Raw genomic sequence first — 19,306 nt, 5'->3', positions numbered from 1 at the left:
TTTCCAACTTTAACTTAATCAAATCTAATTTGGTTGTTGGTACAATATGCTCTATTTTTATTTTCATATTTATTTCTATTTTTATAATCTGTTTTCCGTGTGTAAGTTATTCACATTCTAAAAAATTGCAGAAGATATGACCTATTTTCTTTTAAGGTGGGGAATTAGATGGATCTGTTTGCAGGTCTTTAATTTTGTCATAATTGCTACCTTTATCACTGTTACCTTGGTTAGTTGTCCAGTAACTTCAGTTGAGACCATGCAAGTGGTAATTTATCTCTTACATATGCTATGTTTTATTTGTTTTATAATATCTAAATATCTCACACTACTCATTTCTGCACTTCATAATGATTTTTCCTTTCATAGTTCCTTTTCATTTCCCAGCAGGTTCAGAAAATCCTTATAGTCCTTTGAATATCCAACTTACGTTTTAATTTTTGGAAAAGTAGTTTTCTTGATTCTGTACTGTGCAGGTACTGCAAATTATCCCAGAGCAGGTGAAGCACGTGCTGTTTTACATTGTTTTCATTTGAACTTTGCCTTGCATCCTTTGTTGGCTCAGGAAAAGTACACACATTTTTTTTAGAATCTAGCTATTTTGTGTTTGCATGTAAGCCTGTGTATCCATGTTATCTTGTTACTAGCTAACAGTTTATTACATTGTTGTATTATTGCAGCTTTTACTAAGCTGCAATAAAATCTTCATAGCTCAGAATCAGATTCACTTGAAAAGAGGTTTGTATTAAGAATTAGATTGAAATTAGTTGGGAGAAATTGATATAGTGCATTTTTCTATGACAGATGTAATGTGTAAGTGGCTCCTAAAAGTTAAATGTTTCCCCATTAAACTATCAAGATATGTCTCCTCCACTTCTGTGATTTTTGGCTTCTGGTTTTCAGGTGAGAAGCTGATATTTCCTAATGTGTTTACCATCCTGAAATGGTGTTCTCTCCTTTCTTTTTCATAAAGGAAAATAAAGCTCTCCTTTTCTATGATTGAGAAAATTTTTCCATGTCTGATGTTTAGACATTCCATCATTATCTTTTTGCAGAAAAAAACCCAATTTATAATTAGGCTATGACTTGTGAGCAAACTGTAGTAGAATTTAAAGACCTTACTTTTATATACATTTCTGCAGGATGGTAAAAAATGAGAGGGAAAGATGATATTCCTAATTTTTTTTTTCTTTATTCTACATAAATGGAGATAAATAAGAAATGTGTTGGGTCATCAGGTTCAGGCCATCCATTAATTATGAGTAGTATGTGGCTCATGCTACTTTTGGAAGTTGAGTTATACTACTAATGTCTTTTATCAAAGACTGGGAGCAGGAGATGGAGTGCGCACTTACTGCACTTGCAGACCACAAGTATTCAAAGGCAACTGCTGAGAGGAGGGCTACAGAATCAGACATAGGCAAGATGAGAGGACAGTCACCAGGAACCTTGTAAATTCAACAAGGACAGGTGCAAAGGTCTTTATCTAGGAAGGAGGTAAAGGAAGGAGGCCTTCTGCCCACTCCCAGGCTACTTGCTGAGTGGAAGAGAAAAGCCTTGACTCTGTCCAAGCCCTGTTCAGTAAAACATTAGTGTTTTAGCAATGTGATTTTGGTCACATATTAAGTCACAGCATTATATGGGCAACTGTAATGGGAATTAATTCATTCCAGCCAGAGATAGTACAACTGGACATAAGGAAAAACCTTTTTAGGGCAGGATGGTGATGATTGCAATAGGCTGCCCAGAGTGGTTGTACAGTCTTTTTCTTGGAGATTTCCTAGACCTGACTGGATGAAAACCTGAGCAGCCTGGTCTGATTTGAGAACTAACCCAGCTTTGAAGCAGAAGGTTGAACCAGAGACCTCCTGAGGTTCCTTCACTTGAGAATTTTTCTATGATTCTATGTAAATTTTGAAAGAGAAACGTTTGAAAGAGCCTGTAGACATTTGAGAAGAGCAGTAGTGGAAAGAGGTGATTATGTAGCGTCTCTTCTTTCCTGAGTGTATGGTTTGGGTGGAGGGAGGGTAGGGAGTGCTGAGGAGGGAGGCTTTTTTCCTAGGCTTTTGAGAATGTATTAGTGATCTTTTAAATTGGTTACAATTACATGATTGAAGCATCTTGTCTCAAATTTGGTCTTAAAATTAATTTATTGTGTGTTAAAGCCATCTATCTTTTATTTTGACTGAAGTAAAATTTATGGATGACTTGAAAACCATTGCAACTGCAGTTCATAAAAGAAACTTTAAACAACTTGTTTGTATATAAGCCTTAGCAGCATAGCTATTATGTGTACATATTGCAATACTTTGACTGAATTAATGTGACATTGCTAAACAACAGGCCAGCAATAGAGCAAACTTCTATCTGTTTCACATCTTGCTAAGTTATGAGCCCCTGTAGGTGCGACCTCAAGTATGTAAGCTGCCAAAAGTAATCACTGCTTGCTTGCCTAATCTGTTTCATACACCACTGCTACCCAGTTAAATTCTCTGTGCTCTTTCTTCCCAAAACTTCTCTGTTGTTGCCATGCTTAAGAATAAAACTGACTTTAAAATTGAATTTATCTATTATACTAAATGTTTTCTGTCACATAACCTTTAGATGACTTGTAATAAGTAATCAGGTAAAAAATATTATGATAGCTGTGCTGCAGTAATTTATTTTCAGCCATGAGATGTGCAGTTGTCTGGCTAGTGGAACTTGAACTTTATAAATACTGTATGTGTATTACAGAATATACAGTATAGGCAGGAATTTCATAAATGGTGTTGCAAGGAGAGAATATGTCAACAGCAACCTGTTCCATATTTGTAAGGGACTTTGGTAAACTGCAGTTGAACATCAGTAATGATGCTTATTGAAGCTTCCCTGAAGAGGTTGTGTTTTACCCTGCATTATTGCAAACAAAAGCTCACATAAATTGAGGTGTACTATTTGAATATTCCATGTATTATAATTATGGAAGTCACAGCAGTGGAAAACATGATATTAAGCAAAGTCTTAATTAGCACACACTAGCATATGAAAGAATAGAATATTAACTATGATTTAACTGCAAGGCCAGGAGAAAACTGCCATTCCTGATCAGAACTGGCTTGTTTTTTCCAAGCCTGTCCCTTTTGCTTTTGCCCTTTTTTTGCCTCAGAGATTTGTTCTGCTGACTTGTCCAGATTTACTGTCCCAGTCTGACAAAATTATGCTCTTTAAATAACCAGGCAGCCATTGCACCATTGCAGGTGTGATTGCAGTAGAAAATTCTATACAAAATGTGTTAGCTCTACAAGAAAGCCTCTGCTGCCACTTTGAATTTTTTAAGTAGCAACATTTTTGCTGAATTTAGCTCCACTGGAAGCTTTTGAGCATGAATAATTTGTCCTTTTTCTCGATCTGTTAAGTCAAGCTGTGGATGGATCCTTATTCTTTCTAGGTGCTGCCAGTGATGTTTATTCCTCCCCACCTCTACTCCTCCATTGCCAAGCATTGCATGGGAATTGAGCAGGTTTTGGTCTAGATTAACCAGGACACTGATGGATACTCTTTGTGAATTGATGTGAGGACTGAAGTTGTAACAGTCCTTAATGAATGCCTGACTTAAATTTCTGAATAGATTCAAATCTGATTCTAATGCTTCCTGAAAGTCCTTGGAAAATGCTAGCACAAATAGAGAGGTATCTGGTGAAAAAAAAAAAAAAAAAAAAAAAAAGGTAGGTTTAATTGTTGCTCTTAGTATTTTTTTGTGAAAATAATATCTTGTTCTTTAGTATCAGGGCCACTAGTCTAGCACATTTGCACAGTACGGCGAGACTCATCCCTTGCTCTTCCAGCTTGTTCCTTTCTCCCACTGCAAAAGCAGTGGTTATGCTTTGTGGTTCTCCTAAAATTTGCATATGGCTTAAATCACTTTCACTTGTTATGATGAAAATAAAGCCATGGGTAGCCTGGCAGCAACTGAACATGAAGGAATTTGCTGGTCAAAGCTGAAAGCCATAAAAATGTTGCTGTTGCAAAGCCACCATATTTGTCTATATTTCATTGCATGCTAAGCAGCCAGACACTATGGATACTGGTGCTTCCATAGGATAACTCTGTGGGAAGACAGAACTAGTGCTGAAGGGAATCTTGCCTCTGATATATTGTAGCTGTGTCAGTTACCCACAGAGTGGGAACAGCCTTGCCCTCACAGCTATGAGTGTGATGAAAGAGTGAGTGAACTGGTAGGGAGCCTGTTGGAGTCTGCTGGCTGTACTGTGAGGACAAAGTGTCAGGAGGTTGTGCAGGGGGTAGAAAGGGTAAGATCTTGTATGAGGGACAGACAGGGTTAGGTGGCTGTGACAGGGACAGGAAGGAGCTAGCTGGAAGTGCAGAAGGAAGAGAGAAGGAGAAAAAGAGCCAGAGCTGTGTGGAGCTGCTCATGAGAGGCTACAAAGAAATGGTATGAGAGTTCTAGATAACAACTGCTGATGCTTGAAGCCTTCTTCAATGTCAGTTGTTCCTCCTCTGTTATAATTCCATTTCTTGTTTTGTCTTGATGCCAATATATGTTTAAAACCTTGGTCAGATCTTAACCAAGAAGCAATTCCAGGTTAAAATGTAACAAATAACACTGGAAAATGTCTGAAAGGCAAACAATGAATTTACATTAATTGAAAAGGAAATATTACGGTATCAAATGTCTTAATATTGTTGTATTTTTTACTTTGTCTTCTCTCTTTCCCTGTATTTTTTTGTTTGTTTGTTTGTTTGTTTTTTTCCATTAAAGAAGTAAACCAATCCTGCATATTTGCCATTACAGCAGCTTTCTTTCTGTGATTTGAATAGCAATCTTCAGGAACACATCTCTGGTGTCAAGAGTGCAGTGCTATTGAGACACTGAGAAAGTTGCAATGTGTTGATAGGCTGCCTGATATCCCTGTTCAGTGAAGGGAACCACCAAGCTGACTGCCACCAAGTTAGTGCTCAGGCCCCATCGTGACCTTTGGTGTCCATGCACTGGAGCTCTGCTTTTGCAGGAGAACCTCAAACACACCATGCCACTTCATTGCACATAAGTCTCTGAAATATCACTCCAGCTTCCTTTGTAGTTTCTTTTAACTTAAACTAATATGACTGCCTAAACCAAAAAGCTCCTGCTACAGAGAGCAGCTTAAAAATCCTGCAAAATCAAAGCATAATTGTGGATTGCCAGGGAAGGTATGGGAGAGGGTGCATGCCCAGAGTGACAAGATGGTGTTTTGCAGCCACTGCTTGGAAAAATTGCCCAGAAAGCAACCTCTATAAAAAAAAGCCTAACACACGATCCCTGGTGGCCACAAAATTATTCCCTGCCTTAATTTTCATCTCCTCAGTCTCCCCTGCTATTTCTACTTGACATATTCATAGGCACTGGAAGGATGGAACAGCTGCTCAAGATACACCTGCACCTCTCAAAGGAGAGGATTCACTGTTATAGTGGTTTGTTTTTCTTTCTTTCTGTTTTTTTTTTTTTTTTTTTTTGACAATGAGCAAGGATACTCAGGATACGGTTTTCGTAGGAAATATTTTTTTGGTCAATATATAAAGCATTCTGGGTTTTCTGCAATATTTTAATTTTCATAAACAAGCCAACAAAATAAAACAAAAGGGAAAAAAAAACAGGTGGGAATGGATTTTTTTCCATTTTTTTCTTTTCTTTTTGTCTTCTCGCCATATTATTTTATGTAGAAATTTGGTAATGATCTTGTACCAGTCTTATATTTTTTAAATACTTGAACTAATTCAATATATTTAACTAATGCTTTAAGTATTTTCTGTTAAAGAAATTGTTATTCTTACTATGTAGTATGTTAGATCCTTAAACAAATGTATAGATTGGTTTAAATATTTTTAGGACTTGCTCTATGTGTGGAATTAGCAGCAGTATGAGCAATGTTTTAGAGTGGACAATCAAATGTACAGCTATCGCACAGTGAGTTAGGTGCTTAAGTTGTGTAGATCAATTTTCCCATTCAGATTTTGTCCAATAGCACTGAAGTTGCACTAGCAGGGGAAGAGTTGGAATCCTTTTTACTCCTGTAAGATCTGATTGATTACGTTCTTAAAAATCTAAAATATTCTTAGTTGAACTTCACTGAGGATACAATTATAATGGTAAAGAGTCCCCAGTAAAACCTTATAAAAATTTCACCTTTCCAGAATGACGAATAGGAAGGAAGTTTCTGTTATTCTAACTGTAATTTTAGGGCTTACTTTTTCCAGACCAACAAAAAAATTGATCCTATCTCTACTTTTTCTCTTGGACTGCTGACTTAGAATTGACTTTGTACTCCTCTGAAATTAGTACCAGATTACAGATCTCTGCTTCTATCTATCTATACTATTAAACGAAAATGTTTTCATGATTCCAGAAGTATCTGCTACCTAATAAAATTAACAAACACCATCCAAAGTACAGACAGCCATCTGAATCTGTAACAATTAGTTCGTATTTACTCTTATTTATCCTCATCATTTTGACAGTGTAACACAAAGAACTAATGAGAGCCAGACTTCATACATTACTGTTGCTTCAGTCTAGCATTTTCCCTTATATTGACAAAAGGATCTTTACTTGACAGTTTATGAATTGCTGAATTTTCTTTAGACATTGTAGTTTGTTGGTTTGAATCTAAGTTTGAGTTTTGTTGCTTTAGTTCTTGGCTAAATTTTAAAATTACTGTTATTTTTATATGAGCTTTCATAGTTGCCAGGTAAGACTGGATTATTAAGGCAAAATTGCCTCAAATCCTCTAAAAATTTGGCCTTCCCATGCCACTAAGCACACAGAAAGTTAATAGTGAAATGCATGTAATGAAATGCTGCAATGGCTATTTTGAAAAGACTGAAAACATTTTCTTTTAGAAAAACTCAGAGTAAAATAAGAAATACATGTGATTATATTTTAAATATGTTGAAAAAAAGGCAAAGATTTTTAATTACTGAAGCTGGATTTCCAATCAGAGTAATTCTATTTGTTGTAAGAATATGGAAACACATAAGAATACTTGAAAATACAAGCTATTTTAGAAAATAATCTAAATTTAGAGGGAATTTATTTTAAAGCATTCTAACAGACATGTAAATTTTTTTTTTTCCAGAATTGCTGCTTCTATTGATTCTGCACTGGGACAATGCTGGTACTTTAACCAATTGCTGAAACTTAGTATTAAACATCGATATGTACATGAGTATGGTGAACTAAATGTTACTGACAGAGATGGACCAGAAGCACTTCAAAATCATTTAAAGCAAACATCCACTGCCTGCCTACAGGAAAATAACCTCTTTATCATGGGTGTGACAGAAAATAAACAGGTCTTGTTAGATCCTTCCAAAAGATGGATTACTACTGGTGATATTCAGGCCACATTCATTAACTCCTCCATACCTGTGCACCAGAAGGAAAGTAGAGGAGATCAGAGGGTGAAGCAGAAGAGCACTGAATCTTGTATTAATTTCAGTGGTGAGAGCAAAGGCAACAATAACATGTCAGGCCAACTCACATTGCAACAGTCGGTGACAGTAGCAAGTGATATGGGAAGAAATCTCCAGCACTTTGGGAATGATACAGAAAGGTAAGGCTGATGTCAGGTTGCTTTCAGATCGATAATACAGATAGGCAATAGGAGCAAGGGTCTTTTGCTTAAAACAGGCACAGAACTTGTAAGATAATATTTTTAAGCTTATTAGACAATAAAGAGGTATATTCAAGTGTTGCACAGTAGGCTTCCATATTAACAATTAAGAATCCTGATATTCTCCCAGTTGGTATATTAGGATATAGATATTTACATACTTCAGATAATGTTAAGACACCAATTCAATGACACATACAGGGTTAGGAACGCAAATGCCAAATGTTTTGCAGAAACTTTGGAGGACATTAACTAGAAACTAATGTAAGAGTTTTTTGCCAAAGTTACTGATTAGACAGTTAAGATTCATCTGTGTAAACTTTACGGTCAGTACCATTTAGAAGACAAGAGAAAAAATTGCTTAAATCTACCATCCTAATCCCTTGATTTAGGCCAGACTTCTGCTGTTGTGATGACAGAAGAGCTAATGGCCTGCCCTGCTTTTGGTACTCCTCCAGCATACCTTAACCCGCTTCTTAAAAGTAGAGGCAGAGGTGAGAGGCCAGTTCAACTTGTATCCCCAGATTTTCTCCTGCATGAAACAAACTGGCTTATTACCTCTTTGGAATATGTTTGCTGCTGATTTTTATGGTTCTGGATGTACAGACAAGGGAAACAGAAGCTGGATTTTTTGCAGTAAATCCTCAAGAATTGAGTTAAAATTTCGTAAGAATTCTGTTTCAAAAACAGATGTCTTGAGAACAGTAAAAAGCAAGTATGGCAGGTGTGCTTCTTTGAGTTGTTTAGGCTTATGGTAAATAGGAAACTGCTTAGTAAGTACTTAAAGCATTAATAATTTGTCATAAAATTTGTGATTAAGGAAGACCATCCAATTCATGATCACCTCTCAGCAAGGTGAAAGCAAGAATACATTAATTTATTGCATGAGATGAATACTTCAAAAAATTTTTAAAAATAGTTAATTTAGTTTTTATTAATGTTTTGAATGAATTTTCTAAGTGTGTTTTCAAAGAGTTCTCTTACAAACAGAATGAAAACCACTTTTTGTATTTGTCTTGACCTCTGAAGTGTGATTTTTTTTAATGCTGACTAGTAGTCCTCTATTTAAATAGATTGACTACACAAGGAAAGGAATTATGTAGAGATTGGAAATTTAGATTACTTTTCTTTCATACACTATCCAATGGAAATGAGTATTTTGTGGAGAAAAGAATTCCAAGATAATAAAGTCATAATGCAGAGCTGGCATTATACCTTTCCTCCATCAGTATGAATTAGTTGAACATGTCTTTAGAAATCTGAATCACTGACCAGATCTAAACAGTCTGTACTTAGTGCTTGTTAAAAAATGAACAAATTAAAAAATGTACACATATAACCAGTGGTCAGAAGACTTAAAGGGCAAAAACAGACAAAAGGTAAAATTGCACTTTCTGTGTTTTTCCTGTCTGCTCTTCTGAAAATACACGTCTCATGCAGTTTACAGTATTTATCCTTCTTTACTACTTGGTTTTGTTTTGGGGTTGATTTGTTTGTTTTTGGCTTGAGGGTTTGTTTGTTTGGATTTTTTGGGTTTCTTTTGGGGTTTTCCTTTTTTTTTTTTTTTTTTTTTTTATGGTCAGTGGAAATAGGTAGACTCCTCCAACAGTTTCTTCAGTCATTGTTACACCACTTCTGCTCCTAATCCTTCCTTTGAGGACTCTTCCTCCACTGTGATTATTCACAGAACAGAGCCCAGTGGAGATTAGTTCTTAGATAATTGGATTCAGAAGTTATGTGATGTGAATATTCTCCAGTGTTTCTGAACATATATGTCACATCTGGATTGTAATTTCTCGTTTAGTGGCACAACTTTTCATTTGTTTCAAAACACAGTGCTATGTTTTATAGTTGAAGTTTGGCAGATATTATAATCTAGTTGTATTGGTGAGACTATATGAATCATAAATATGTTTATTTCTCCATGAGACTACATATGGCAGCATCCTTGATTCAGTCCTTTTGGCGGCAGTATCATGCTCAGAGGAAAAATGACTGCAGTAAAACAGAGAATCGTCAGTTTGTAGAATCTTTGAGACAGAAACATGAAGCTGCCACAGTAATCCAGGTTGGCTTATGGTATTTTCTTATTTTTTAAGTTTAATAACAAAAAATATCTTTCTGGTTTTGTGTAATCATTATCTTCTCTCTATTTTTTGCTTATTATCTTATTAAGTTTCACAATTAAACATTTTTGTTTTATTTAGTCAGCATAAGCTTAGTGTTTCTAAAACAGATACTTATTTACAAAAAGCTTTATAGAAACATAAAAATGTTTTCCTTTTTTTCAAGTATTTTCCCTGAATTATTTTACTTGATTTAATTCTAATATTATGTTTAAGAGATACTTTTGCCCGTGTTCTTCTTGCGGCCTGTCTATGCTATGAAACTGATGGATGCTGTGTAACTCATGTTGTGTCTGATATCTATATGAATAAATAATCTTCCTGTCTCTTCTATCCTACTTATCCATTTCTTTCCTTCTCTTCCCATCTCCAAAACCCAGGATTACTTTATCCCTATTGTCCTTGGGAACAGACCATGGCCTAGGGCTGTCCTATGGCACACACTGTGCTAATAACAGTTAAACAGAATGGATTACTATGGGCAAGAGTTGAAGTCCATACCTTGACTCTGTTTGGTCTGGTAATCAGTATTTGCCTGCCAAGTTGACAAGGTTCATGGGGTTATTTTCTGCATTTTGAAGCAACTCACTTCTGTCAATTTCATGTTTCAAGTTAACTTGGAAGCATTCCCTAGAGTAAGTCTAATATACAAATTTCAAAAGTGGCAAAGTGATTTAGAAGCAAAAATTTGTTATTAGAGTATAATGTAGCTAGAATATTAATAATTGATTTCCATATACTTATTTGATCCATTTTTGAACTTATTTATTTGACCTCTACTATATGTTAAAGTGGTGCATTTAACAAATCTGTATAGTGATTAATATGTGCTTCCTTTCATTTTTTTCAAACATGGTAATTCCCAAAGTGAGTATGAAAAAAAAAAATTATTTATCTTCTGTTCATATTAAAGAAATTTAGATCTCTCATACATCCATCCTTGTATCCACTTTTCGTAAATAAAATTTTAGTCTTTTTAGTCTCTTTTCACATTTCTCTGTAATACTCTTTATATTTTTGTACCTCACTGAGGTACAAAGTATTCTGTTATAATCTTTTTTAATGAAGCAAAAAAACTGAATTGCATAGGCAGATACAGAATCAATTTGTACAGTAAGAAATTTTTATTTTGTTCCTTAAAAACTACTGCATGTAATTTGTAGTAAAAAAAACCTACTGCATTTTTCTTTTTGATCATGACTGAGCACTGAGCCGGTGCTTTCATAGATCTCTGTTAGCAGCTGCCTCACAGTTTATCCTTCTGCATATATCATTAGGATTGCTTTTCTCCTTTGAATCTGTAAAAACTAATTGTCTTTGAATGAAGTGTATTTGTCATTTGATCACTCAGTAATATCAGGATATTTTACCTGGATACTTATGAAGGTCCATAGAAAAATAACAACAATGAAATTGTAAGAAAGCAGCTCTAAAATATTTAATAATTTTAAAATAATTGGGAATTTAATAATTTTAAAATAATTGGGAAATATGTGTGTAAAAAGTAACATTTTCAATAATTTATGTGGTTGGACAAGCTTCTTCTAAAAATTATAATCTAAATGTTAAGGCAGAATATGAGATTTACCGTTCCTGTTTTAGTGCCTTCATTGCAGAGCCATTAAAGGTTTACAACACCACTTCTTTTATCTCAGTGAGAATATTTTGCATGGTGTTTTAAATGCATGGGGCATCTTGAATTCTAATGACATCAAATACTGATTTGGGGAGGAAGTTGCTGTCTTGTATGCAGTTTTCTTAGTTCCATTTATCTCATTTTGATCTCAGAAATGTTTTTGCTGGACATTATTCTATGCTTGGCATGTGTTCCTAACACCCTTCTTAGTTTTCTAGCACTTTAATTCCTAATGTGCTCCTTTTTCTTAGAGATGATTATGCTTACTGGTAATATTTTTTTAAATAAGGATCTTAGACAGTTAAGAAAGAGTAACTGACCTAGGTCAATTACATGAGATGTCTCCAAGAATTGATACTTGTAAACCATAAGACATTTACTACATCTGTATTTTTATTCTCAGTAATTTGAAAGTTGGCACTTAGGTTTTTCTTATGTAGCCTTTCCTTTCAGTTTATAATAGTCCCTGAAGGAATTGTCAAATAATTAATTAGTTGACCCAGGTTTGTAGTTGAGGGAGTTGCAGGATTCCTTTCTGCTTACTTGTGGAGAGCCTCCTGAGTACTCTAAGCTTTAGACATATGCTGGCATTTAATTTGTCTTGTAGTTTTAAATGTCACATAAAGTTCAAAAAACAGATCATTGAGCTATTAAACAAAGGCCCAAGATGTTTTATCTTCCTAATGGGATAACATAGAGAATCTGGATTTGGGTTTGATCTATGGATGTGTATAACATGCTTTAAATTTTTTGTTTAGGCATTTTGGAAGGGTTTTCTTTTGCGAAAGAAACTGGCCAGTGCTCTTGCAGATGTTAAAAGTGATGAAGTGGAAGATGAATATGAAGAAATAAATGTGGATGCTTTCAGATTTTCTGAAGTAAGTGCAGTAATTAGCATAAAGTCTTCACTATTTTTCTTAAGCAATCATGTAGGTGTTGGAAATAAAAAAAAATGGAAAGCACTACCAAGGTTAGAATTAACACGTTTATGTCCAAAAAAAAGAGAAGGATTTCTTACTTATAGCTGATTTAAATTTATTTGTCTTGGATTCACTGCTTCCTGCTCTTTGAGATGCTCTGATACTTACTGTGTTGATAATGTCACACCCACTGTAGAATGCCATATATTTTTACAGCTAAAGGGCAATGAAATGAGAATAAGGAAACAGTTCCTTTTGTTCCAAAATGTTTATATTTTTAATATTTTAGTAACAAATTATAATTTTAGTAATATTTTAATGTGTATTTTGTTCATTTTCATGTTAGAATGAGATCAATTTAAAAAATACTGCAACACTGAATGTCAGCTGTATTTCAGTAAAAAGAACATATCCTCCAAGCAAAAGATGAAGCAGGCTTATTATTTTGTGTGTAGTGTGCTGAAAAGATCAGAGGTTTAAATACAGTACTAAACTATTTAGAGAAGTACACTTAAATCAGAAAAAGAAAGCCCTAACCCCATACTTAGCAGCTCTGTTAAGCCAAATAAACACAAATTATTGCTAGTTATTTTTACAAATTATATAGAGTTAGAAATGTTCTTTCAGTTTCAAAAGGATTGAAATTGGATGAGAAGCTTCCATTCTAGAGAAATAAAAGTGGGCTCCAGAGGAATTTGAGGAATAACATGACATTCAAAATTGAATTTAGCTATAGTTAGTACTTAGATTAAAAAAAAAAAAAGTATCTATGGGATCAATATTGTCATTCAGTAAATAAGAAAAAAAGAAATCTTTAAAGAATTTTTTCTTTGTAGCCTCAAAAGACAATCTATATGGGAAGTTCTAGACCCAGTATGCATATTAAATACTAAGGCAGCTGTTGATCAGTCACGTATGTACTTGTGTGGAGAACTGTTTTCTCTAATTGTTCCCATTCATTGGCTGCCTTTTTTTTTTTTTTTTTTTTTTTTTTTTTTTTTTTTTTTTTTGGTGTGTTTTGAGGTAAAGCAAAAAAACCTAACAGTGGTGTGGCCTTTTGAGACCTAAGAGGATATAACAAAGATTTTTTTCATGAACTCTTGTCTCTGAATGTGCTTATTCAGCTGCTGTGTCTTTACAAGAGCCATTTATCAATATTCCACTGTAATGTTGCAAAGGAGATTGATGTAATAGCCCTGCTACTGGCAGGACAAGGTCCCATTTATAATTAGATGTTTGTATGGATCATGGAGTTACGAAATCAAGTATGCTGTCGGTTGGTGCAGTGCAGTTTGCAGTTGATCAGTCTTTGGTCATCTTTTGCCAACTCCTCCCCAAAGAAAATAGCTGGGCTTTCTAGGAAATTATTACCAATGAGTTGATGACTTAGGGTAATTTTTTTTTTCTTCTCTTTTTTAGCAACTATTTTAAAGTACATTTTCAGAATTACTGCTTTATTTAAGAGCGGGCAAATAGTTTGAGGCAGAAGTTCCAAGAATCATTTGGTAGACGAGAAATGTGTGTATGTAAACATAGAGATCTGGCTTAAATTTTAGGACCTTTTTCATTTTAATTTGAAATACATATACAAAACAGTTCAATTAGTTGATGTTCTCTGATCCCTGGCTTCTTTCTAAAATAATAAAAAGCAGAATGTTGAAGGCTTTATTTCTTCACGTAGGGAGGAAATACCTGTTCATATATTAAAGAAGGAAAATATCCTGTTTAGAGCTAATCAGCCAGTAGGCCAGAGTTTTACATGCAGTCATTCACTTGAGCCATTCTTATCTTACTCTGTCTGGCCCAAATAACCCTGTCATGTTTGGTTTTCAGGGCTTTAATTGCTTAACTGAAAACTACACAGGCAATTTTGTTCCATCTTTGTGTCAACAAGACAATTGCATTCAGGCAGGTAGGTGTTCCTGAGGTGAGGGAGAAAAGGAGAGGATGGAGAAGGCAGGAGAAAGAAGCACAGCTGATTTCAGAGAGATTTGTGCTGTATCACCCTCTGGTGTTGCCACACAGTTATTTCTTTCTTTTTACTTATTTTTCTTTTTTTTTTTTTTTTTTTTTTTTTTTTTCCCCAAATTATTACTGAGTTTATCAGGAATGAAATAAAACATGGCTTAAGGGAGAAATTCTCAGGAAGTGTTTAGGTTCAGGTGGTGACAGGTGAACCACAAGCTGACATTTGACATTTTAGTTTGCACAGGAGGCTCAAAGGCTGAACTGTGGTCTGGTGTCGTATAAGTTACTCAAGCCCTTAGCTTCTTGTGATAAAAAATATAACAACATATATAAATTTACAATGTATATGTCTGTGAAGGATTTTTTTGTCAGTGAGTGAATATTTAAATGTTTAACATTGATGACTGCAACTGGAATGATACCCTCCAATATTTGTCTTCTGTTTTGTTGTTTTTTGGGGTTTTTTTTCAAGTGTATATATGTTGTCTGTGCTGAAGACTTACTGGGCATACACTGCTCTGTCTAGCCCAGGCTAGCTACTCAATACTAGATTGTCTGTTTCCATGTGTGTTTGGCTGTTTCGTTCTCTGCAGTTGAGTAATACCAAATCATGTGGACTTCCTACTTCTGGAGGAGCAACAAGCAGCAGAAACTTGGAACAGTCTATACTTCCTATTCCTTCCTTTCTGGTCTCAATGTTTTATAGCAAAGTACTGAAGCAGAGCCAAATAATGACACATGGTATCAGTGGCTATCTGTTGTGTCTCAAACAAGTGTGTAGGGAAGAGTACATATTGCTGGGCTAAGAGATCCCATATGCTAGGGTTTGAAGGAAGAGAAAAACACTTGAATACCTTTTTGTACTGCAGATTTCAGTGTACAGGGTGAATGAAATTAAAGAGAAGGGAAAAAACCCTTGCCTTATTGGAAGCTGATATAAATGTCTTAAATCTTTTCTAAAAGCTTTTTGAATAGTTCACTCTTTTGTGTTGTGGTGGTTTAGGTTTTTCTTATACTGTTATGTAGGTTTCAGCCATTATGATTTTATTCACTGGTATCTAACATTCTACAAAATCACTACTGTGCAAGCACCTATCTAAACCATTTGTAAATATCACAGTGCAATAAGTCATTTGGCATCAGTCTTCACAAAAGAAATGTTTAATATCTTCATTATAAATTCAGTGTACCCAATGTTCCATGGAAGGTGAGACTGTGAAACAGCATGGGGGAAACCCTAGTCTATGACAAAGATCTTTATTTATGCCCATTGAACAATAGTATATTTTTAGTGCCAGTTAATTACTGTGTCACATGAAAAATGGATTGCATGTGATTAGGCTAGAGGAATGGGCTTTATCTTTCTAACAATAGCTTGAATACTAGTCATTTCACCTGAACCATTGCTGATACCTTCTTGTATTCATATCAACTCCCATACATTGTCAAAGCCATTCAGAGGCAATTGATAGCAGTGGTGTTTTGTGTCTGCTTGATTGTGCGATGTCAGACTATCCCGGATGACATGACAGATCTGGCCAACAGATGTTTCACAAAGTATGAGCCTGGTATTTAGTGATATCTTCACGTCTTTCATGTGGACTTTGGAGAATTCCAGCCTACATGCTCCAGAAGGCTGATCTTAAGGCAACCTTTCATCAGCAGTCCATCCATGTAGCACACGATCTACAAGGCAGAGCTCACTTTACCTCTGGTGGATGAAATCTGACAGCACATTTGCTTGACACAGCTCTTACTTCTGTACCATCTAAATATCAGTATTGTTTTCTTGATGTAAATATGATGTGAGCCAAATGCAAAATATCTAAACTTGCCAAGGTGTAAGAAAACTGAATAAATTAGATATGATGAATTTTTAGACAATTCTTTACCCTGAGCAATGACCAATGAATAAATTACTGTTTTCCTACACTGAATAAACATATGGACACATCTTCTCATCAAGAGAAATGCCAATATTGATGATTGCATGACACACCAAGTAAGTTCTCTATTTTAGACTTCATTTTTAATTTAAGTCACTTTAGTCATACTTTTTTTTTAAAAAAACAAAGTCACTTTATAAGTTGCAACCCAGTTAAAAAGAAATCCATCACTGCTTTGTTCATCAAAGGAGATAACACTGTTGCCCTGAGACGGTGTTGTTCTTTTTCTGAGTTTGATTATGTAGATTTTTTTAAATTCCAGTCTTTTTAACAGCTTTTGAAATTATCGTTCAGGAGTTTCAGTCTCTTTTGGTTTTTTTTTGCATATCCACATTCATAGCCATTCCTAATTTTTTGTTTGCATTCCACAGCAGGTACGTAGCAGTTTTATTTTTCTTTCTTCACATTTTTTTCTTTCCTGAGAGGTGGGAAGAATAAGAACTAGCTCATGTGTGCTAACTCTTAATAAGTAGACAGTAATTAGAGAAAGAATTCCCTCATGTCTCCCATCTTTAATTTTCTTATCACATGTCCAAACTAGACCCATGTAGTGTGTTTTGTTTTCTTTTCTGATAATCCTTCATACTGTGGTTTGTCTCACACTGAGAGCTTATGATTTTGAGCTTGTGACAGTGATTGCTGTTTTCTGGCTAGTGCCAGGAAATAAGTGTAGCCCATGGATTAGAAGGTCCCCATAACATTTCTTGTATCTTGACACTCTTATATAAGACTAGCTCCTGCAATTGCTTATAAATGTCAGATCAGCATCCAGCTTTTCTGTATTGTATGCTGCAAAGAATGTGACCCTTTTTACATCAAATTTCATGTAGAGTTACAGTGTTGTAGAAAAGCAAAATAGTGTGTGTAGGAAATTTAATGAGATCCACACTCTTCTTTTAAAATGAAGGAAAAAGCTTTCTCCTAAGACGATACTGGATATCAATCTTTTTTCCATGAATGTTTATCAATAATCCCCTGATATGTTCCTGTTGCTTCAGCTGCTGCAATAGGGGGTGGCATGCTGTTCATAGTCTGTGGCATCTGCAGATGCATAAGACCTCTACCTTTTTAAGCAGTGCTGCTTATCTCATTTTCTACTTGTCTCAGATATTCTGGGCTTAGAAGTAGATTGCTGCAGTTAGTACCTGCAAAAATAAACACAACCACAGCTACTAAAGGCTGTCACTAACGTTCCAGCTTCACCGCTCATGCATAATATGCTCTGGTTGCTTTCTGGCCTTCCACCATGAGATCTCAGTTCTTCCTACCATCTGAAATGCTGTTAATTTTTAAACAAAGCCTATCTTTATCACTTGTCTCTATCCAGTTCTTGGCTACATAGTCAGATTCAAGCAAATGCATCCCAAAGGAAAGCCTACTAGTGATGCATGGCACTACAGATATAATTTGGAACCTATATGTAGCAAATGGTGTAGTATTTTTCTAAATTACATTTAGCTTCTATGGGGTATCAAAGGATAGCAATATCATTAATTGTAATTCCTAGTGTTACATCTCTAAAGACAAAGCATCAAAACTGAATAAGCAAGGCAAGCAATGGAAAAATGTATGTAAGTGAAAAAAAAAAGCTTTAGTTCTTTGAAGCTTCTGCTCACTACTGTAGTGTCAAAGGATAATTGTTCTAAGCCAAAAGCATCATTATAAATGGAAGCAATAATACAGTCATAAGTTCTTCTAAATGGGTACATCTTCTAAATTAGTACATCTGGAGTCTCTCGAAAAGCTGAGCTAGGGATCTCTAATCATTGAATATATCTTCCCTAAGTTCTTTAATTTTTGTGTGATGTTGAAACTGATGTTTTGGTGTATATATATAGACTATGTTTAAAATATCTAGTTAAATGCTAATATTTAGCATGTCCATATATACTGATTTCCATTTAAAAAGATTTTTCAGTAGTCCCTATTTACAAATTTCAGAAGCTAACCTATTTGATATGTATGTGCTCTGTGAGAAGTAGCCATTGGTTCAGTAAATATGGTTATTGAATTAAATTGCAGTTCTTAGGGAAGGACCAAAGAGGAACATGAGATGTCAGCTTTTGTGATCCTCCGCACTTAAATCTCTGCATGTCTCATTGCCTGGAGCTTGAAATCCTTTGGTTTTAGAAGAAAGCAGCTGTTATCCAATTACAGCGCAGCTTAACTCCCTTGAACAGATGCAAGTCCAAGGAAACAGATAGGATGCCTCCAAGGGAGTTGAACAAGCTGCCTGATATAATTTCGAAGTTACTCTCTATGATCTTTGAAAGATCACAGCAACTAGGGAGGTTACTTGTGACTGAAGAAGGGCAGCCATTGCACCCATCTTCAGAAAATTGAAGAAGGTACAGGGAACTAGAAGCCATCAACATTATCTCTCTTTCTGGGAATGCTTGGAGTAAATACATTAAGAAGCCATTTCTAAACACATGAAAGAAGGTGATTGTGAGAACCTAGCATGGATTTACCAAGGACTCATCACCTTCATTGTTTTCTGTCACAAGGTGACTGGCACTATGAATAAGGGGAGTGCAGTGCATATTAGGTGCCTTTATTTTAGCAAGGCTGTTGCTGTCTCCCAGAGTCTTATTCCAAAATTTATTGATATGGGCTGGAAAAGTAGACAATAAGGTCGTTAACAAATTGAATGCACTATCAGGCTCAAATAGCTGCATTTTGTGGTGCAAAATTACACAGTCGTAATTATTGATGGACAGTAATTAATGGAGCTCATCATGGATGATAGGGGGACAAAAATAGTAAAAAATTTAATTATCTACCTCTATGATGGAACATAATGCAATCTCAAGTGTGCAGATGACACTGTATTGAGGGCAGTGGTTGGCATGCTGGAGGATCAGGGTGTTCTTTAGAGCAGCCTGCTCAGGCCAGATAGACAGGCTGACCAGAGCCTCATAATGTTCAGTAAGGGTGAGTGCAAAGTCCAGTGTATGGTCAATACTGTTGGCCAGGGTCTGACTTTCTAGGAAGCATTCCCACAGAAAAGGATGTGCAGCCATAATGGACTTTTCATGCAATGCTTTAGTTTCTAACA

General features: G+C 35.3%; 1 protein-coding gene across 1 annotated transcript in view; it reads left to right on the top strand.

The window, feature by feature from the left end:
• LRRIQ1 (leucine rich repeats and IQ motif containing 1) overlaps nt 1–19,306 on the top strand; it is a gene marked incomplete at both ends in the record, with an annotated part of 102,926 nt that overhangs the window by 24,999 nt on the left and 58,621 nt on the right. The window contains 3 exons of the mRNA XM_083859631.1: nt 7,116–7,592; nt 9,582–9,720; nt 12,173–12,292. Of these exons, the coding sequence (XP_083715757.1) occupies nt 7,116–7,592; nt 9,582–9,720; nt 12,173–12,292 (736 nt within the window). The remainder of the gene's footprint in view (nt 1–7,115; nt 7,593–9,581; nt 9,721–12,172; nt 12,293–19,306) is intronic.

This window comes from Zosterops lateralis, assembly GCF_965231275.1.
Source record: "Zosterops lateralis genome assembly, chromosome: 4".
NCBI lineage: Eukaryota > Metazoa > Chordata > Aves > Passeriformes > Zosteropidae > Zosterops > Zosterops lateralis.
Note: the sequence above shows the minus strand (reverse complement) of the source record. Positions and strands in the feature narration are given on the sequence as shown.